This window comes from Sycon ciliatum, chromosome 3, assembly GCF_964019385.1.
Source record: "Sycon ciliatum chromosome 3, ocSycCili1.1, whole genome shotgun sequence".
Classification (NCBI taxonomy): Eukaryota; Metazoa; Porifera; class Calcarea; order Leucosolenida; family Sycettidae; genus Sycon; species Sycon ciliatum.
Window position 1 is genome coordinate 42,310,831 of NC_088645.1, and position 23,183 is coordinate 42,334,013.

At 47.3% G+C, this 23,183-nt stretch overlaps 1 protein-coding gene across 1 annotated transcript in view; it reads right to left on the reverse strand.

Moving 5' to 3' along the window:
• Positions 1-14,534, reverse strand: part of LOC135812282 (probable serine/threonine-protein kinase PknB) — a 138,835-nt gene extending 124,301 nt beyond the window's left edge. Inside the window, exons 1-7 of the mRNA XM_065325643.1 lie at positions 13,483-14,534; positions 9,727-10,404; positions 8,598-8,675; positions 7,398-7,490; positions 5,931-6,026; positions 2,691-2,792; positions 147-224 (exon numbers count right to left, since the gene is read on the reverse strand). Coding sequence (XP_065181715.1) covers positions 147-224; positions 2,691-2,792; positions 5,931-6,026; positions 7,398-7,490; positions 8,598-8,675; positions 9,727-10,404; positions 13,483-14,442 — 2,085 coding nt within the window. The 5' untranslated portion in view covers positions 14,443-14,534. The remainder of the gene's footprint in view (positions 1-146; positions 225-2,690; positions 2,793-5,930; positions 6,027-7,397; positions 7,491-8,597; positions 8,676-9,726; positions 10,405-13,482) is intronic.
• Between the last annotated feature and the right edge of the window lie 8,649 nt (positions 14,535-23,183).

A 23,183-nucleotide genomic window follows, 5' to 3' on the forward strand; every position in this document is an offset into this window, starting at 1 on the left:
CTGTTCAGTTGTGTGTGTGTGAACAGGTAGTCCCACTGGTCCCACACAGTTCACCGATTTCATGTCGGAGTCCATGTAGAAGCATGGGCTGATAAATGGGACTAGTGTGAAACCGGCAGTACAGAGAATAATGTTGTTCCACTTACCGTAGCTGTTGTAGCAGAGGCAGTGGCAGAAGCAGAACTTGACAGGCTTTCTGGCGCAGTGGTAGGCATAACCTGCAGCTGATGGAAATACACACACACACACACACACACACACGCACGCACACACACACACACACACACACACACGCACACACACGCACGCACACACACACACACACACACACATTATGAGAGTGAGTGCACATGCAGACAGGCACGCATACATTCACACACACGAACCAAAAAAAACATCAACTTCAGCAGTTGGTCGTACATCAATCTCTTTCAAGCCAAGCTACAGAATAGTTCAGTACACTACGGTCAAGCCCGCCATAGGAGGGCTTGAAAGTGATGACATAAAAACGGCCAGGGAGTAGTAAGTTCACATCATAACTAGTTAACTAGTTGTATACACGAGTAGTTGGGTACCTGTGCTACTTGTGACCACCTCGGGTAGACGGATACGGAATAATACCCGAAGTCGCAGATGGCATCATGTACAGTGCAAGTGCACAAATTCATGTAACACTCTGCATGTCTACCCAGTGTGTAAGGAAAGCATTGTGGTGTTACAATTGAAACATTACCCGATCGAGTACCCGTGCAATCCGTGGAAAACTACCCGAAACCCGATACCGGAAGAAAATGCTACCCGACTCAGCTCTAATAGCAACCCACTCATGTCTTATGCAGGTGTGACTTTTTCTTCGCCACCAGTTGTCACCCCATCCTCATCAGCCAACCCAGGAAATTTTACCGGCTATATCACCTTGCTGTGAGTAAGACTGCTTGAAATGTGCTTAGATCAATACAAAAACTGGATCCATGAGGATCCAGTTTTTGAATTTTTGAAATTGTTGCTATGCTGCGACGTAGCACTTTTAAGCCCTATTATAAGCCTGATTGCAGGCACAGATTGCAGTTGTCTGATGTCCTAATCTTCCAAAATAAGCAATGTTATAGCGAAAACAAAAATGAAAGGGAGGAGGGGTGCGCAGATCATCTGACCCACAATTTGGTGAGTTTTTCCGCCATCTTGCGCCTCCATTCTCTGCTGTGCTAAAACAGTATGTGTAATTATAATGCATATAAAAAGGTGGCGATCGCACTCTGAAGGTTGGAGCATTCTCTCTGAAAGGGGGCAGCCAAAACGTGAAAGAGGGCGTAGTGCCGCGCTATGTGGCTTTATCGAGAACCCTGAGAAGTCCAGCATGCCCTCATGTTTGGGTTGGTGTCCACTGTACAAACTTCATCATCCACCAAAACGCGAGCTCCGGTGTGGGATCATCCAACTTTTCTACAATTAACGCCAAAGTCGTTTCCACTATCTGGTGTAGTAATGCTTAGCAAAGCCTTCGGACTGGCTGGTTTGTGGGCAAAAGCATTGCGAATGACAATGTATCTATCCATGAACAACACTGACTGACATTGCTATCCAATATTCATGAGGTGCTTGTTGCACTAGAAACTATGCACCAAACTACACCAAACTGTCACAGTGAGGGAATGAGGCACAATCTTGGATAAAAGAAGAGCCATATTTGGGCAAAATAATAGCAAATCTGGCCTCATGCGGATATTTTGGTCGTTAAACGACATTCAATGCTAATGTTCGATTACTTTAGCTGTGTTCACAACTGGCGCGTGTACGTGTGAAACCACTCGTTCGTGCGTATTTTGCTGGCTTTTGGAAACACGCTGAAATGGAAATCTCAACATGCTGGAATTTTCAGCGCGTATCAGGGGCGTACCAGCGTACATGCCAGTCACATTGAGTGGCGGGGTCAAGAATTAGTACTCGAAGGTGTCGCACACGCTAAATACGACTCCGTCCACGCGTCAGTTGTGAACACAGCTTTACAATACCGTAAAATTCCGTTAATGAGCCCCGGGCGTATACTTTGCAGAGTGTCAAAAACCGGGCGTATGTTTGGGCATGGGCTTATTTTAGGGCATGGGCGTCATTTCGGACGCAATCTGAAGGAGATCAATCAATCAACAACTCATTGCTGAAACTTCTACCTGGCACTCAAGACCACTACAGAAATGTGAAAACAAAAAGCTGCCAGGAGTCAAAACGGAGGGAAGCGCTTCCTCCTCACGCGTCACTACCAGCCACTACGTCCAGGTAAGCGAGACATGTTTTGCTACATTTTTTGGCAGTTTGCTACATTCCAACGGAACATCGCTGTCCTCGCGCGCCATGACAGTGTTGAGTTCTGCACTGTGCTGAGTGCAGTTGGATGGCATGCACTCGATCTTCAACTGTTTTACAGTTTGTACGCGAACGCACGTTCGCTCGCTGGTCATTTTGAGTCCACTTTACGCCCTAGGCTTATTCAGGGCATGGGCGCTAAAACGGACTTGAAGTGTACACCGCTTAAAACTGGGCTTATTATCGGACTTGGACGTTATTTAGGGTGGGCTTATTATCGGACATGGGCGTTATTTAGGGTGGGCTTATTATCGGACATGGGCGTTATTTAGGGTGGGCTTATTTACGGAATTTTACGCTATACATGTAGGTTATGGCATTTAACTTACTCTCGTTGCTGTACGAGAAGCAGGGGCAAGGGCAAGGGCAGTGGCAGAAGCTGAACTTGAGCGGCTGCCTTGTGCAGCAATGGGACTAGAGACAGGTACCTGCTGTTTATCACACCGGCAGAGACACACACACACACGCACATGCACACACATACACACACACACACACACACACAAACAAAAAGTACATTCGCATGATTATACAAGTAAATAATACAAAACATGCTGGATATAATATGTGAAGAAGAGGTTGGTGCGACTTCGGCGTTAGTAGGGGAAGAGTGTGTTGCTCCCTACATGGGAGCTCGCGGTTTTCCTGCCGACTTGAATTCTCACTTGACTGACTCACGACTGCCATCCTGAGCACGCGAGAGGTCCATTGAACCATCCACTCGGCAGACCTGCAAGAAAGCACCACTCCTTGCTCAATACACAGTGTTTTGGGGAATTCACCCCTCATCAGTTGAGCTTGAGTAGGCTCAGGAAGATTGGGCCTCAAGAGCACCACTTATACAGTGCTCTCCAGGCATAAACATCACCAGGGATACAAATTTACAGAGACGCTCCGTTTCCAGGGCGACAAACATCTCGTGAACACCAGATAGCAGCGTGAGTCAGTGTCGCTCATGGAGGTGCTGAACAAGCGCTGAGGACCGTTGGCCATTCACAACGTTGTTGCCTCCAAACCATCTAATTCGCAAGCCCGTGCTGGGGACAACAATGTGAAGAAGAGGTTGGTGCGACTTCGGGGAATAGTAGGGGAAGATTGTGTTGTTCCCTGCATGGGAGCTCGCGGTTTTCCTGCCTACTTGAATTCTAACACATTCTCACGACTGCCATCCAGAGCGCTTTGAGAAGGGAGTGGAATCGTAGAAGATTTGTCAGAAACTTGTGTGACAACGGAGTTCACATCAGGTGATTTTGGCCCTGATTTTGAAGCATTTTCTCGTATTGATTCCATGGTCAGCCAGGAAATTGTCCTTTCCTTCCCGTTTTGTGCAGTAGGACGGTTGCATTCCCGTTTCTGGCAATCATATTGGTCGCGGTCAATCAGCGTCATGAGTGTCCTGTCGCTTCTAACGGCGTGTTACGTCGCGCCCTTTCGAATGTGAACTAGTCTTTAGCACCCGCCATGTGACCCCTCAACCTGATTGCAGGTAGTAAAATTCATAATGCCCTCCCTGACATGCACCACCCTATAATTATACCAATACAACTTTCACATAACCGGGTATCCTCTAGAATCCAGTCCGACATGCGGTCACTATCGGGTATCAAACTTTTACTTCCTCCGTTAAGCAAAACTTCGTTGCGTTTTTACAGTTCTGTCCAAATCATTCTATGGCTACGAACACGCTTTGCAAAGTGGAAAACAAGGCAGCATATGAAAGATATATATTAACAGATGTCACACAGCTCGTTTCAAAGCAGTCCAGCTTCACTCTTCGTCTGAATCTGATGACGACTCACTCCCTGATGACATCGAGTCTGCATCCTCGCTGACTGTAGCCGCCAGCGCTGCCAGCTTTTGTTACGCAGCCTTTACAAGTTTCCAAGACACGATTATTTTGATCGTGGAGATCGCCAAGTTCTTCGCTCGAACTGTGACCTTGACGACCTCCACGGTGGCGCTGATAGTTGTGGCCACTCTCGGGACCGCCATGGAAGGAGCCATACAGACCCAAACAAACGCTCGCCATTTTTGCAGCGGTGTGTCGTGCCAGCACGTTTCCACACCCTGCAGAAGCTCCTTTCTGGTTTCCTTCGCCACGAGTGACTCGTCTGTCTACAGGCTGTGGAAGATCGCCAAGTCGTCGACGTTGAGATCAGGATTTTGCGCCGACTGAACGACAACCTGAATGTCGAACGCTTTTGATTTTCCCTGCGCTGTAAGCACAAGTGCATTGATTTTGGTTGTGTGCGGATGCGCACCATCGACTCGTGCTAGTACTCGTACAGCAGTGCCTGAGTGCTCGCCGGCTCCTGGACACTTCTTCGAGCCACGGGATCTTTCAAACTGTTTCTCATTTTCGCACTTTGGTGTAATGCGCGCGCGCCTGGGGTTGTGTTCTGGTGACATCCTGTCGAGAAACGGTTCTGCTTCGCCGATTTTTCAAAGGACTCCACGCTTTTCAGAGGTTCAAAAGCCTGTCAGAACAATGGAGGACAACTCAGCTACTCTATGTCGGGGATAGATCACTGACATGTATGTCTAATGCCCACAGAAATACCATAGCAAGAACACTAAAAACGCAACGAAGTTTTGCTTAACGGAGGAAGTAAGTGAACATATTATATCCGAAGAGTATGTTGCTCCCTACATGGGAGCTCGCGGGTTTCCTGCCACTTGAATTCTCACTTGACTGACTCACGACTGTCATCCAGAGCACACGAGAAGTCTATCGAACCGTCTACTCGGCAAACCTGCAAGAAAGCACCACTACCTGCAATCAGGTAGAGGGGTGACATGGCGGGTGCTAAAGACTAGTTCACATTGGAAAGGGCGCGACGTAACACGCCGTTAGAGGGGCAGGACACTCAGTTGTCGCCTGCTGGCGCGGTGACCAGGTGATTTGGGCACCCAGGAGCACGTGACCGCTTGTTCAACCATGTTCGATTGGGAATAAAGGAGGAACGCTGTATCGCAGCCATTTCGGACCAAAACCAGTCGACTCAGCGTCCAAAAGACTACAACATATGGGCCAATCGCGGTCATCCGTGCTTTTATAAGACCGACATAGCACTTTTAGTGAGATTTTGCTTACAAATCCCCATCTAGTAGGGCGCAGTCACCCAGGTTCGGTGGAAGTGCGCGGGTTCGATTGGGAAAAAAGAAGGAAGGGAGAGTCGCAGCTTCCTCGGACCAAGACTATTCGACTCCGCACCCAGAAGACTATAACTGGTGAAAATTTGATTTTAGGGTATACTTCCCCTTTAAGGACTACAATCATACGATAGGATTTATTGCAAAATCGAATGACGAATTGCGAATTACAATGTATCTATCCATGAACAACACTGACTGACATTGCTATCTAATATTCATGAGGTGCTTGTTGCACTGGAAACTATGCACCAAACTGCACCAAACCGTCACAGTGGCTCAATAAGACACAATCTGGGATAAAAAGGAGCCCAATTTGGGCAAAATAGCATATTTGTCCTTGTGCGGATATCTTGTTCGCTACCGACATTGACTCTGTTGGATATCGTACAACAGAGGTATGTCGTTTAACTTACTCTAGTTACTGCAGGAGAGCCAGTCACGGCAGGGGCAGTGGCTGTAGCTGAACTTGACTGGCTGTCTTGTGCAGCAATAAGACTAGAAACAGGTACCTGCAGTTTATCACGCCGGCACAGACACACCGACACACACACACGCACACACACACACACACTCACACACACACACACACACACACACACACACACACACACACACACAGACAGACAAACAAATGGTTTGTTACCTTAGAAGTTTTATACCTTTACAGTGACTGGATATTATACTGGATTCTAGAGGATACCGGGTTATGTGAAAGCTGTAGCGGTATAATTATAGGGTGGTGCATGTCAGGGAGGGCATTTTGAATTTTTTACTTTTTAACTGGCAATGAGGGTGAAGGCTTACATCGGGGATGCTAGAGTCTAGTTCACATTCGACGAGGCGCAACGTACCACGCCTTTAGTAGCGATTGGACAATCATGACGCTGATTGACGGCGTCCAATGTGATTGTCAGAAACGAGAATGCAACCGTGCTACCGTACAAACCGGGAAGTGTAGTACAACTTCCCGGCTGACATGGAATCATACGAGAAAAATCATCAAGATCAGGACGAAAATCATCTGCTGTGAAATCCGTTGCCACACAGGATTCGGGCAAATCTGCTACGATTTTCTTATGATACGATTTTTCGACCAAGAATCGGAGGGTCGATATTTGACCCAAAGGTGGGCTGACTTTTAGTGCTTTCACATGTTGGAGCGGGCCTCCAACAAGGAATATCACCATGACAGCAGAGAGAGTCGGTGCAGATTGTGAAGTAGCCCTTTCATGCTGTTGACCCTGTAGCTTGTGTATATACAAACGATCACATCTCCACTCTGACATCTACCACTCTCTAGTTTGCTATTGCCTACAGTGTGTGGGTGCATAGCAACTAGTGCTGTGCATGGATAGTCGGGTACCCGAGCTACCAGTGAGGACCTCGGGTAGACGGACATAGAATAGTACCCGAAACCCGAAGTCGCAGATGACATCATGTACAACGTAAGTGTACAAATTCATATAATACTCCGCATGTCTACCCAGTGTGTAAGGGAAGGGGTGCATTGTGGTGTTACAATGGGAGCATTACCCGATCGGGTACCCGTGCTACCCGTGGAAAACTACCCAAACCCGATACCCGAAGAAAATGCTACCCGACTCAGCCCTAATAGCAACCCACTCATGTCTTATGCAGGTGTGACTTTTTCTTCGCCACCAGTTGTCACCCCATCCTCATCAGCCAACCCAGGAAATTTTACCGGCTATATCACCTTGCTGTGAGTAAGACTTCTTGAAATGGGCTTAGATCCATCCATATTGCTGTTTTTTTGTGAAAGCCTGATTGCGCCTTTGGGCACGCATGAACCACAAGCGTACCACGTCCACGCGCCAGTTGTGAACACAGCTTAACAATTTAGGTAATGTGGTTCAACTTACTGTCGTTGCTGTAGGAGAGGCAGGGGCAGGGGTAGGGGCAGAAGCTGAACTTGAGCGGCTGTCTTGTGCAGCAATGGGACTAGAAACAGGTACCTGCAGTTTATCACACCGGCACAGACACACACACACACACACACACTCTCACACAAACACACCCCGGCACACACACACACACACACACACACACACACACACACACACACACACACACACACACACACACACACACACACACACACATACACATACATGCACACAAACACGCGCACACACAAAAAAAAAGTTCATTCGCATGATTACACAATTGAACACCACATCAACATGCTGGATATAATATGTTCACTTAAAAGTTTGATACCCGACAGTGACCGGATATCAGACTGGATTCTAGAGGATACCCGGTTATGTGAAAGTTGTATTGGTATAATTATAGGGTGGTGCATGTCAGGGGGGGCATTATGAATTTTACTACCTGCAATCAGGTTGAGGGGTGACATGGCGGATGCTAAAGACTAGTTCACATTCGAAAGGGCGCGACGTAACACGCCGTTAGAAGCGACAGGACACTCATGACGCTGATTGACGGCGACCAACATGATTGCCAGAAACGGGAACGCAAGCGTCCTACTGCGGGAAGGATAGGACAATTTCCCGGCTGGCATGGAATCCTAGGAGCAAATGCATGAAAATCAGGGCGAAAATCACCTGGTGTGAACTCCGTTGTCGCACAAGATTCTGACAAATATTCTACGATTTCTTATCATATGATTTTTCGGCCAAGTATCGCAGGGTCGATATTTTACCCAAAGGTTTGCTGATATTTAGTGCTTTCACGTGCTGGAGCGGGCCTCCAACAAGGAGCGGGCCTCCAACAAGGAATTTCCCCATGACAGCAGAGAGTGTCGGTGCAGACTGTGAACTAGCCCTTTCATGCTTTTGACCCTGCAGCTTGTGTATATAGAAACGATCACATCTCCGCTCCGGCATCTACCACTCTCTAGTGTGGCTGTGCACAATTTGTATGTGTGTGCACAGAGCGGTGTAGAAGTGAAATAGCTCAATGTTTTATGTTTTGAATAGGTGGTCCGACTCTTCAGACACAGTCCGCCTATTTCATGTTGTAGTCGGTGTCGAAGCATTGGCCGACAAACTGGCCTAGTGTATAACTGGCATTACAGAGAAAACTGTTGCTCAACTTACCACAGCTGTTGTAGCTGAGGCAGTGGCAGAAGCAGAACTTGACAGGCTTTCGGGTGCAGTGGTAGGCCTTATCTGCAGCTGACACACACACGCACACACACACACACACACACACACACACACACACACACACACACACACAGACATGATGTGAGTGCATGCACACACAATAACGTCAACCCCTGTAGTCAGTCACACATCAATTTCCGTCAAGACAAGTTACAGAAAAGTTCAATACACTATGGTCCAGCCCACCATAATTATAAACCTGATTGCTGGCACAGATTACAGTTGTCGTCTGATTTCCTTATCTTCCACAACAAGTCCAGCATGTCCTCATGTTTGGGTTGGTGTCTGCTGTCTAAACTACTTCAGCCACTAGCATCCCTCACCAATCTATGGTGTACTGTGACTGCATCAAGGACTACCATCTCAGGCGCGTCGGAACGACTTTGGAGGTGGGGCGGCCACGGAAGGGGGTCGGGGGGTCCTCCCCCGGGGAAAAATTTCAAAAATTGAAGCCAATTGCAAGCATTTCCGGACATTTGGTGCCATTTCAGTGTACGGTAACTACAATGAAAGACTTTTTGATTCTGCAAAAAACCAAGAAGATGCTACGATCGGGGACAAACATTACCCTCCCCCGGGAAACAAATTCAAAAATTGAAGCCAATTGCAAGCATTCCCAGGCATTTGGTGCCATTTCAGTGTACATGGACTTTTGATTCTGCAACAAACCACGATCGGGGACAAGGATTTGCCACGTTTGCGCAGAGATCATCGCGCTTTGTTGCAGTGTGCTAAAAAAAAAAAACGGCCGAAAAAGTGGGGCGGCCAGGCCGGTGCGGTTCCGACACCCTTGCATCTAACGATAGGATTTATTGCAAAATTGAAAGTGTCCATCTGAGGCTGAAGAATGGAAAGCACCAGTAACATGGGTCACATGCTGTAACCAGTTTTTTTATCGCTGTAAAAGGAGTGTCCGGTTCAACATTTTCATTCAGGATGAACAGTCAATCTGATAAAGATATTCAGCTGATTCTGTTTATTGCAATCCCTAAATTGTTGGCACCTCACCGCCTTTTCAAATATTAACTAGCGTTTTATTTCTGGGATTTAAGATTCATACCTGATGGGTGGATGCAGACATCGTTGATAGCTGGCCAGAAACCGCCGAAATTTGGTCCGTCAACGTTGTCATCTGTCGGGAAGTCTGTTCGTCCGTATCACGTAGCTGGTCGGCGAGAGTTTGTACTCGGCGGTTTGTGGTGGTTTGTTCGTTGTGTATAGTGTATTGAGTAGCAGTCAGTTGTTGTTGCGTCATGGTCTGGTTTCCAGCAATGGCATCCAGATGTTCAGTAAGTCTTTGCATCGCTGAACTCTGTTCGTCTTGAATCGTGGACATTTGCTCCCGTGTATCAGTCAGTTGTTGCTGTGTGGCAATCAGTTGTTCTTGTGTCGCTGTCTGATTGTTGGTGATGACCGTAAGTTGTTGTTCTGTGGTGGTTTGGTGGTTGGTGATGACCGTAAGTTGTTGTTGTGTGGTGGTTTGGTTGTTGGTGATGGCTGCTGTAAGTTGTTGTTGAGTATCAGTCAGTTGTTGTTGCGTTGTTGTCAGTTGTTGTTGCGTTGATGTCAGTTGTTGTTGTGTGGTGGTTTGGTTGTTGGTAATGGCCGCTGTAAGCTGTTCCTCTAACGTATCACTCCTTGCCGACAATGCAGTGATGGACGTAGCTTGCTGAGTTAGCTGTTCGGAGATAGAGTCCAGTCGACGTACAACAGCTGGTGGAACATTGGAAAGATGAGGCTGTAATGAACACACAGGGTTGCGGCGACACAGCAACACCACACACAACATACCAACACGACAACACCATTCACACCACGCCATACCAATCCACCAACAGCATACAGAGGAAAATGCACACCGAAATATATTCAGTCAGGTTGTACGCATATGGAAGAAAAGCATAATGGATTACCAGTACCCCTCTAGCAGGAACATCATTTGAATTCCATAGAACCATTTTCTCGCTCAATGACAAGCCTAAAATGCCCTTTAAACAATTGAGTAATTCTAGGTGATAAACACGTATTAGCTGGCCAAGTCAAACTGGCATTTAGCTCAGAGCCAATAATATGACCGCATCACAATCTCGGGGTGACATCGCAATATCCTCAATCCGGAAGCGTCTTATGTCCGAATGCGTCTAATGTCATAAGACGCATTCGGAATAAGGATGTCGCGACGTCATCCCGAGATTATCTTCTATGGAATAGAGCAGGACATAAGGCCCACTCATTTTGATAATATTCTAATGAATGAACATTTCAGTCCTGCAATTCTCTCTAGAAGAGGAATACAGCATGCAATATTAGGCAAGTTATAACGCATACTTGCCATGTAGACTAGCATCAGATACACAGGTAAGTTATAACGCATACTTGCCATGTAGACAAGCACAAGATTCACAGGCAAGTTATAACGCATACTTGTATTTGCCGGGTAGACTAGCACCAGCTCCACAGGCAAGTTATGACGCATACCGTATTTTTCTGGTTGTAAGTCGACCTTTTACGACAATATAGAAGGAGAAAGGGTGGGGGTCGACTTACAAGCGGGATTCGACTTATAGCCGGGAACTATCAGTATCTTACAAAAAATTACATGCACTGCATGCACGAGTACACCATGTGTGCTCATTTTGGCCAGTTTATTGGCCTTTTTCAAGGATTTGAACGCTATGCCCTCCAATTCGGAATGTTTACATGATTTGTTGATGTGATAGTAGCAGAGAGTAGTTAGTAGTGCTTCGTCGGGGGATACCTTTAAAAATCAGAATTGAGTCCTCCGGATACGGGGGTCGACCTATAACCAGGGTCGACTTACAACTTATAACGCATACTTGCCGTGTAGATTAGCACCAGATAAACAAAACCTATCAGGCATACCAAGTGGGACATACGGGCCGCACGTCCGAAATCAAATTATTATTGGGCCATATTGGCTGACGGAACGGAATTTCCAGGCAGCCATAATCCTGGGAGCAGTGATATAAGGGTCCGCGATAAGGACACGTGCAAGCAAGTCATGACTGGCAGAACCAGACAGACTTGCGTGCCAGGCAGTGGGATACTGGGTCCAGCAGGAAAGCTAAATTCAAGCCAAGATTTGCGCTAGGTATGGCTGCATTTCCGTATGAGTACCCCATGCAGTGCACAAGACAAAAGGTACCCAGCATACAGCACAACCTACGGAAAGCATGGCGATATGACATCATACGCTGCACGTACGAATTATGCCGGAAAAAGTTTCCCCTCTCGGGACTACGTTCCCTGAATAATTGGAAGTGAGATAAAATCAGCAATATCTGCACTGCACTAGCAAGGGCACCCTCTGACACTGTGATGCCCACACTAAACATGAAGGCATGGCAGCAGCACAGAACACTAGCATGCAACACACAATCGGCTGCCTGCACTGTCGGTTCATTATTCACAGGAGATTATGTGTAACAGTCACGTCCCGCAAGGACACTACGTTGCTATAGACAGCAGACTATTGTGTAACACCCAGGTCCAGACAGGACATTACAAGAGGCGTTTTAGTCCGGCTTGAACACAGACTGATTGGCGCGTTTTACATAACGTATTCCGGTTGATAAGACTTGAAAATTCAACCCGGGTTGATTTCAACAATTCCCTACGGGGGGGGGGGGGGGGAGGTTTGAAAGCAAAAACTAGTACTACAATACTTCTGTGTGTATGTTGCTCCAGATTTCAACAGTACTGCATAGGTAAATGTTGTGTGAAAACATATCACGTGACCATCCTGGACTCTAGCCATGGACTTTCCGAGGCATATCAGTAACTGTCTTCATGTGAACATCCACCAATTTTCTTACATCGTACCGACTTTCAATCAGGGTTGAACCGGACAATGTTGAAAGTTTTCATGTAAACGCAGCCTAGGTTCTACAGTGTAGCTAAATGAAATCCAGTAGTGTCACTCAAGTTTGCGCCTTGCACTATTTCGCGGCCCAGTGTTCTCTGGTCTAGGATTGCGCAACGCCCTGCGCGTACTTGAGGGATGTGACTGGATTTCATTGAGCAGAACTGTAGTATCCAGGCAAGACACGGCATGCCCACACCAAGTATACATGACTTGCAGTGCAGTATCCAGGCAAGACATGGCATGCCCACACCAAGTATACATGACGTGCAGTGTAGTATCCAGGCAAGACATGGCATGCCCACACCAAGTATACATGACGTGCAGTGCAGTATCCAGGCAAGACACAGCATGCCCACACCAAGTATACATGACGTGCAGTGCAGTATCCAGGCAATACATGGCATGCCCACACCAAGTATACAGGACGTGCAGTGCAGGATAAGGACAGGTAGCCACACAACAAGTACATTTCCAGACTACAAGGTCTAGCAGAGGAGCAACAACTACCTCTCCCAACTTCACTGTCCTTACATAATACATTGATTTTTGTACTTGTAACGCAACAAAAATACAACCACACTCTCGTGTGTATTGACGTGGTTGTCTCAGGGATAGACGGGCAATTTGGAGAACCCAATTCGTGACCATTTTCACGATTTTTCGCACTTTCTGCGAACCCTGTTGGATTGCAACACAAGGTACAGCCTACAGGAGCTTGCGCTTGAGGCTTGCTGGAGCCTGGTCGCGGACTCAGTCAAACTACACCTACCTACAAAGAAATGCATCACAAGTGATTTCGCTTATCATCCACATACAATCAGGAACGCTTGGCCATCACTTCTTCATTACATCGCTAAATAGGCACTGTAGTCAGGCTCAAGAAGATACTTTGAAATGCAAAAATAGAAATCCTTTCAACAAACTACTTACCGACGAGAGACTGGTGAATAGCTGTAACACTCGCTTCATCTCCTCGTGTACTTCCTCGGCAGTCGCTCGCTCGCTCGGTTCGTTGGAGTGGCAGCGAATTGCCAGCGGCTTCAATGGGTGGTCATCAGGGAGTCGCCGTAGATAAGGAGCACGCCGTCTTGTCTCCGCCACCACCTGCGTCGTTTCCCGTCCACTGGCGGCGTCGCGCACGATCACAACGGACGGAGCATTGATCAGGTCGATCCCTGGCATAACACCAGTGATAACAGCCAGTAGCGTAACTCCGAACGAGAAGATATCCAGCGGACGATCATAGTCAGGTTGCTCTACCAGGGCCTCCGGCGGCATGAAGGCCAACGTTCCGGGGCAACGGGTCATGTCCATTCGAGCCGCCTGGACCTGTTGCTGCTGTTGACGAGGGGATGCCAAACGTACGAATTTCGCCATACCAAAATCGCATACCTTTGCGACGCCGTTCTTGATCATCACATTTTTCGGGGCGAGGTCCCGATGGAGTATACCACGAACGTGCAGGTATCTGATACCAGCCGACGTGTCGCAGAGGTAGCCGATCAGCATCAAGCCATCCTCCCGACCCTCACCGATACTCAACTTTTCCAACGTCGAAGTCAGCAACTCCAAAGCAAGAGCAGCGTTTTGCCCAACTCTGGCAATGCCCAGCAATTGGCACAGGTTCGGATGGTGAATACGACTGAGACGGAATACCTCTTGGCCGAAAGAACGGATTTTCCTCTCTCGGTCCTGAACACCGGGCTCAATCAAAATGGGATGCAGAACTTTCAGGGCGATATCTATTCCCTGCCACGTCAGCCGATACACGGCGGCATCGGAGCCACGACCAAGTTCATCTTCTTGCCTCACTCGTACGTCTCCCAAGAAGACAATATCCTGATTTGTCAGGCCCAATTCTCTCATCAATGGCAAAGCTTCCAGCTCCATGCCACTAGAAGAACATGAGCATTGTCTGCACTGAGTCAGCGACGCCAGAAAGCACAATGAACTTTGAGACGTGTTGAAGTGGGCAATGGTTTACAAACTTCGTAACTGATACTAGTAATTTAGTTGTTGCCGTCGATTGTAGTCATTATTGCGTATCCGCTAAACACAGACCTATCATGCCATAATTTGTACAGTGCTGGCAACTGAAATCCGACCCCCTTGCTCGGCGCGGTGCCCCTGCAAGGGGATCGGATTTCAGTTGCCAGCACTGTAGTACGAGTAGTAGTAGAGTTGATGACCGTATCGCGAAGTCCGTAATGCGAGGTCCTCGTGTTGTCCATTTCAATCTGCTTTGATTGCGACCATGGTTGAATCTCGTGACCAGGTGACAGCCTACAATAAGCTGTGCGGCTATGGCGAAATCTCGTGATAGGCTAGCCGGCTGTCATGCGAGCTCGATCTGCAGACTACACTCACTACCAGTACCAGGCCAGGGACTGGTTTACACGACTCCCTGCTCACTACAATTATTTTGCTCAGGAGTCCCCCTGATTCAGCCGGCACTAGTTGACGCTAACCCGCCACGTGCCACACGATGACCTTTATCTGAACTCTCTTTCAGTGGTCTGCAAACTCTAGTTCGTAACCGTGAGGATATGGGCGCTCACAGAAACTGACCGTCAGTCGGTCAGTCAAAGCCAAAGGGTCAGAATGGGCGCTTTCGATTACACGTTGACACAATTCTGGAACTGGGTTTTGTAATTCTCGAATGAGCAAAATGTACGAATTCCGGCCACGTAAACGAACGACTGGAATTCACAACGCATTTTATTCATGCCATATCACAAACAAAATTGGCCGTAAAAAGATATCACGTACACCATCACGCGCGCGTCGACCCAGCTTCGCGTACCGGTCCATTCCGGCGAAGGCTCCATGTCGGCAACAATATTGCCATTATTGGGCTTCGATAAAGCTGAACGCGTGTGCGAAAGGACCACCCAAACTGATCTGGTCTAATAATCAGCTGCCAGCGGAAACTCAACAGCGGCAATTAGCTTATCGGGAAGACAAAAGTAGCTACTACATGCAGTTGTAGCCCTGCTTTGGCGCCACACCGGCCACGGAGGCTCTTCCTTGACTTGAGTCATGCTGCATGACCAGACACGTAAACTTACCGGTCTGGTCACCGGGCCCTACCGGTAACACACGGAGTGTGCAATTCTGGCGCCAGAACTAGAGAAATTCCGTCCTCTTTTCAGAATTGGCGGATTTGACGGAATTGGATAAAATCAATTCTAGCGACGAAATTTGTCACTTTTTGTGTAATCGAACTGTGCATCAACAATAACCATGATAACTATTAACCGAAATGCGTGTAATCGAAAGCGCCCAATATACATGTACACGTTGATATTGATAAGGGTTACTGTATAACAGGAAAGTCTAACGAGTCAAAAAGTCTAACGTTTTAACGACCGATTTTTATTCGTTAGAAAGGGTTTGCTCCCCACACCGGAGCTCGCGCTATTCCGCCGACTTTACTTGACACTTGACTGACTCACGACTGCCATCCAGAGCACACGAGAAGTCCATCGAACCTTCGACTCGGCAAACCTGCAAGAAAGCACCACTCCCTGCTCAATACACAGTGTTTCGGGGAATTCACCCCACATCAGTTGAGCAGGGAGTGGTGCTTTCTTGCAGGTTTGCCGAGTCGAAGGTTCGATGGACTTCTCGTGTGCTCTGGATGGCAGTCGTGAGTCAGTCAAGTGTCAAGTAAAGTCGGCGGAATAGCGCGAGCTCCGGTGTGGGGAGCAAACCCTTTCTTACAAGTCATCGCCGAAGTCGCAACCACTACTTCGTAATTTTTATTCGTTATTTGAAAAAAAACTTTATCGCTAGAAGTCTGTGTAAAGATGCGCATACAGATCGGTGACCAGGTGTCAGGTAGCCATCGTTACACTTTCTGCACGTAATCATGCAAAAACTACAAAAACCGTTGAAAAACGTTAACCTTTTTGGTGGTTACACTTTCCTGGTTTTCAGTAGTCGCACCGATATTCGTCACGAATCTCTTGTAGGTTTAGTTTTAATGTAGGGCATGGAGATATTTTAGGGTTTGCCGAAAATCAGTCAAACCAATAAGATCAGCACTTGGAGAATTCCACCACCCTCAAGTATGGTGTCATAGATGCTGCAGGTCCCACTGGTACAGACACAACGAGTACACCACTGTGCACATGAACAACAAGGGGCAATGCTAGGCTGGTGAAATTCTTAGGTTCATGCTATGCTATCATCAGGCAACATGAGGGTGGTGATTTTGGCTACACCAGTATTTATAGGAAAAAAGGTTTTCGGAGCAGACTCGCTCTCTTCCCATTCACTCTGCAAACTTGAACTCATTTACCAATCAATTTTTTACACAACGTTTCGGCAAAATTGCCCTCATCAGGTATACAATGGTGCGCAAGTATGCAAAGGACGAGTTATATACATGTACATGTACATGCAATTTGTGATGCTATGAAGCAGGCTCCACCCACATGTATCAAAGAGCCCCACATTACTGAAGGCAGGAGACGAGGCCGTCCACTAGGTCCGTGTTTGACCTGTAAGTCTGGAGGTGAGTGAGTGTGATCTACCATTTTGCCATGCAAGTGGTGCCGCGAACACTACGTCGGAGAGACTGAGAGATCATTGGAAACTAGACTGACGGAGCATAATGGAGAAGCGCGCCGCCGTACCCGTGACAAGCCATGGGGTGAGCACGTGCGCACCAAGCATGCTCAGAAGAGACTGGCGCTAGCTAGCTGGGGGATTAGTCTATGGGCCAAGTGGCAAAAATGCGAATTTTCGTTCCGAGGAAGAGGGCACTGCAATTTTTTTTACCCAGTCGATAGATGGGATGGCATACATTGAAAAGCCACTTGTTGTCATTCCTGATTTTGTCCAAGGGTTGCACTGGGAGTAAAACTAAATTCAGCGCTGGTTGCTATGGTAACCGGAACCTAAAATGGACTTTCTGGCTAATTGTAATGGTTTTTTGGCAATATAACTTTCCAAGAGGGTCATGTAAATGTTTCCTTCCTGGACCTCCCTGGAAGGCCAAAAACATGATTTGAACTTGAAAAACTCAAAAATGAGCAAACTGCACCATACATGTACATGCACATGCACATACACTACATGTACGAGTGCAATACAGTCTGTCAATAGCATGAGACCGTACACAATAACTATTTTGAAGTATAAAGGAGTCATAGCACGCCTTTTCATCAGAACATGACTGGCTGCAGCATGAAGCAGCCACTTTCTGATCACTTTGTCCGATCTAAGAATATCTCAGACGGATCCATGCAACGTACAGAATATTCAGAATATGCCGGCGCATTGTGTATTGTATATTGGTTGCAGACTGTCCACAGAAAGAAACACAACACTGAACGTCTGCACAAGTCGCTGCAAACCAGATAGACAACCCATAAAGAATGATTAACAACACAAAAACATGACAGTCTGGACATACATGTACATGTACTGCTAATAAACATACACTGACAGAGCAGAGTTGAAAGACCGTGTGATACAAGAAGACCATGCCGACCGTTGTGGCTATTAATGCGACAGACTTCATCATCATAACACTGGCTTATGACATCTCCTTCAGAACACCAATGTGTGGCATCATCCAGATGAAATGAAGCAGTTTAGAGTGATGGTGAACATTGTGTGCGGATGAAGGCGCGTCGCTGGCATAGGTCATGGGGGCACGTGCACCTCCCTAAAAACTTCGACCTTGGTTCAGCATGCACCGTTATGACCATGAAAGACATGGACCAGCCAGCCTACACATACATTGAATGCGGCCATGCATCCCCTAAAAGGAGGACCAGCTATGCCCCTGAATCCTGTCCACATAATTGGTTGCAGGGAAAGCAGGTGGAACGGATCACGAGAGTAGGATAAAAACTTGGAAGACACTGGTAGGTACATTGTACAACAGTTGAGCGCTTTCGCCTTGATGGACTGAAGGCTGACACAGCTGCAGGAGACACTGCTGAGTTGTGAACATGTGCACGTTGAGATGGCTGCACAAGTATGCCATTTGAACAGAGGGTTGTGACTTATCCGAGCAATGTCTCTTTGCAGAGATCATTGCCGATCACGACTCCCATGGGAAGAGACGCTGCAGTTGCTTGCTGATTATTGGCTTGGCATCCAGCCAACGCAGTTTTGAGCTCTAAACCTGTATGCATGCAGCACCTGCGTTCTTCCGGTATGATTGCTGCCGTTTCACCTTTCCCCAAATGTGCAGCTCCGTTCGTGCTGGGAGCCAACCGTTGAACGTAACGACGGGAGCAGCTAGAGAAGAGCGTGTGCGGGGGCGACGCGAAAGCCTCCATTTCCAGGCGAAACATCACTTCCCGGCACAAGGCTCCTTGCGCTCAGCTTTTAAAATTATCTACCGAAACAGCTTCATTTGTTCCAAATTATTTCACGCAATTTTCCACATCAGTATCTGGGTGAAGGGCTCCAACTCCTTATCGCGACGCTTTATTGCTACTTGCCCACAGACTTGCAAAGATTCACTTCAAATTAAATCATGATTACCTCAAGGTGTACAGACAGACAGTAGCCCAGTACACACCAATGTCAGAGCTACACAGTTTGCAATAATGGAGAAACGGAAAGCAAGAAACAATCCAGAAATGGAAGGACGTGGAGATGGCTCAACATAATCATTGCAACAAACTGGGTGACCTGTCCTATCAGTGTTGGTGTCACGCGATCAGTTCACAGTGCAAGCTACACTCGATGCGTGCACTGCACGGCACATCGATCTATGCAGGAGTGCATGCACTTACGCCTACCTACAGACATGAATGCATACAAAACAATGGTCGCCGAGAGAGAAATTCTTAACATGGAAAAGGCGCTCGTTGGATACCTTTCAGAAAGTTGTCAGAGTGACAACAACCGGAATCCTGGTCAGTAAGTTATCTAGAGTAGACGTGGCCAATCAAATTGCGGTGCCCAAAAGTCGGAACGAGATTTTTCTAGGAGGCCTTTTTTCGGGTTTGGCCCACGGACTAGATACTGTTTTCGCGGATATGTCAGTATTAGCCAGGGAAGGTGACAGGGCAAGCAGGAAGTTGAGGGAAGCTGTGGAGATAAGGAATTTGGGATCACAGATTAATTAACACCAACCCTGGCTGCCGGGGACTTCTGTGAGTATGACAGTTCGCTCAGTGTTACTAGTCAAGATCGCACCTAGAAAAATATTACTGTGCGTTGAGTTACTCACTCTTGATATGTGGGCACTGAGGTGACATCTGACGCTAGCTGGTATTTTTGCTACATCTTACACCAGTGCACTGTGCATTATCATTTTGTTGGAGTGTGTGTGTGTGTGTATGTGTGTGTGTGTGTGCATGGTTTTGTGGATATTATTCGATGAAAACGAACAAAACAGTCATGAATTATTAAATCTGAAGAAATAAGGACACTGAGTGCCAGCGAAAGCAAAGTACCAAGTGCTTCAGTCAGTTTCCATGGTAACGGGGTTTGTGTAGCTAAGTAAGATAATCACACACCCATATCTAATGTGTAGATATTAGTACTGTCATCAGCCACGCTCAGAGTACCGTTGAACAATGTGAGAGATGGCGTGTACACGCTCAGAGTACCGTAGAACAATGTGAGAGATGGCGTGTACACGCTCACACGGGAATCTGGCAGTGGAATGAGTGGATAGACCTGACCGAATAAAACATCATGTACAACACAACTATCAGTATCAGATCCAACCATCTGACAGATAGTCATGTTATGATCAGATCGTGCACATACAGCCAACTCAGCCAGCTTAAAACCATAATATGGAGGATTGCATGCAATCCATCCGCCATCATGGTAAGGTCCTCCCTCATTACAACGAGTCCGGTTAGTACATACACCCCCATTAGTAAAGAGAAATCTGAAATTACCTGGCGAAATGGGGTCTATACAACTGTTTACAGGTCCGTTTACCACATAATTCACTCAGTATAGTTGTTGTTGTTGTTGTGTTTATTTTAATTCGCAAACCAAACGGGCAGATCTGCCCAATGAAAAGGTGGCGAATGCAGATAGAAAGCAGTAATTAATGAAATTGGGGAGGGATGTACTAAAGATAGAGGTGAAGAAAAGCTAAGCCAGCTGATCATCAAACAGGACGTTTGGTACTCTAGGTACTAAGGGTGTGCGGGATCATGCTGGCACGGAACTGGCGGAGCGTAGAGATGGCACGTATATTGCTGGGTAAGGTGTTCCACAGCTGGGCGCCCCGGAACGCGAGGCAACCCTTGCCGAACCTGGTGCAAACTGGTGGTTGGCGCAGACCAATGGTAAAGCTCAACCTAGTTGGGCCAGCTGACGAAGGAACTAGGAAAGCTTGCTGATCAGAACTTGCGTGCCCATTCCGAGACCACCAGACAAGAACGATGAACTTCTGCCTGAATATCTCGGATACTCTGTATGCGTCCAATTTCAGCAGGAGGGTGCGCGCGGAGGTGTGATGCGAGAGTCCGAAAACCGACCTTGCCACCCGGTTCTGCATGACTTGAAGCCGATCCAATTGGTTGCCAGTAGGAACTGGGGAGAACGCATTGGATCCGTACATCAGGTCAGACATGATGATCGCTTTAATAGAGAACTCGGCTCTGATGAGTCAAGAGTAGAGTCGAGCGAGCTGTAACTCCAAGTGCCGAAAGGCGGGCTCACACCCCTACATGGCTACTTCCCCTAGTCGATCCCAAAAGAATAAAATTAATGATAGTAGCCGACTGGCCGAAATAAAAAAATCAATCAAGCCTTAAATACACCAAGTGTAGACGTCTACTGGACACATGTACATGACTGTATGCATTTCGCGATTGCATTACTTCCCACATGATATCACCATATCTCATCCACCTATCCGAGTGCTAGTTCAGTGTGTTAACGTACCGTCTGATGCTCCGCACACATCACCTCCGTGTTGATTGACTGACACCATTGCTCTTTAAAACCCACTGGTCTTCTCCATCAACCGCAAGATAAGGGGATCGCGACAGTAGGGCGTCTAACAGTAGGTCGAAGTACACCTGGGCGCCAGACATGACGGCGTCTGTGACAATAGGGCGTTGCACCGTAAGGCGCGAGAACATTTCGCCGCGCAGACAGTAAGGCGTATGGACCACACGTCCCCGAGACAGAATGTCACCACTACCACAGGGCGTCCATTGCCTTTTGAATAAATTTTTCAATCTTCAAAGTTCTTGTAAGTTTCTTGGATTTGGAGGAACATTACCGGCAGCAAGCCGTTCGCGCTGGATAGATTTCTTAAGGGAAGATGCCTTAGGTAACGAGGATAGGCAATCAGCAGACAGATCATTCGTTGCAGCTCTCAGAACTGCACTCGTTGGCTCAATTGTCGTTGCGGCCCTTGTCCGTAGCTCCTCCTTGGCTTTCTCGACTGTGACACGCGTCGCATCCGGTGGGTGGCAGTGGGGAACGGTCTTGAACACGTCATCTTTGACAGTTTTACAGCGTCCCTTGCATTCGCCTCGCCGCTCACACCTCCAGTAAGTCGTGTCCTGTAGTCCGTCCTTGTCCTTGGTGTACGAAAACCCCTCATGGGTGAGAAGTCTCTTAATCTTCTTCGTAGTAGATAAGTGAATACCATCGGCTTGAGCTGCCATAGGCAGATTCGGATAAGACTCTGCTGTATGGATTCGACTACCCCTGCTCCTACGTCATAGTCCTTAGTAGAGGTCTTACTGTACGCTTCACGTTTCTTTCAATTTTGAAAGGGACATCTCACGATCAAAATGGCGCATGTCACGTTGAAACTCGAGATTTCAACTCGACAAAGGGCCATCTCAGCTCATTGATCACAGTGAAAATGCCATTCTGCACACGTTTTTTCTCACGTGGGAAGTTGAAAAAGACCTGAAGGGTAAACTTTCTATTTCAGCAGATTTACACATATTGTCCCAACCATGAGCGCGTGTCGTTATCACCTGACCTTGTTATCACTTTTGTCACTTAGGGTATGCCTAGTTTCTATGCATAATGAGCGCAATTGCGCCAATTTAGCCCTATAAAGATGATGCTTAGATCAGTCTATTCTTATTATTCTTTCATTCAACATCCTAATAAATAATGCCTTCACTGATGAGCTCAGGAGGAGCGAAACAGCTGTCTGGAGGGTCATTGTAAGTATCAATCTATATCCCGGAATTGTCCTCGCTGTGGTGATATTGATGTGAGAGCAGAGTTTGCATCGGCCAAGAGGGCAATGTGGTGGTGTGGTGTATTGAGATGCATGCAGTGTCAATAAAGTTAGGCACGGTACCAGCATGTACACATGGTATGGGAGGGGGGGGGGGAAGGGCTGGGCATACTGCACGAGACATGCATGCGTAACAGGGATGCCACTTGTCTCACATCTTTCCTTGACCGAACTGTTTACATTGAAGCCAAGAGAAGGCGGTTAGAGGAGCACAAAGACTATCCATGCAGCCACTGCACTAGTGTATACAGAGCAGCACGTTTACGGCTTTAGGAATACATGACGTCTGAAGTCACATGACCAATGATTTATGAATACATGAGCAATGTGACCATGACCAATGAGAATGTACCCAGTGTGATGACAGTGCTCAATATCGGAGGTACAGTGTAATACAGAACAGAACAACAAGGACAATCAA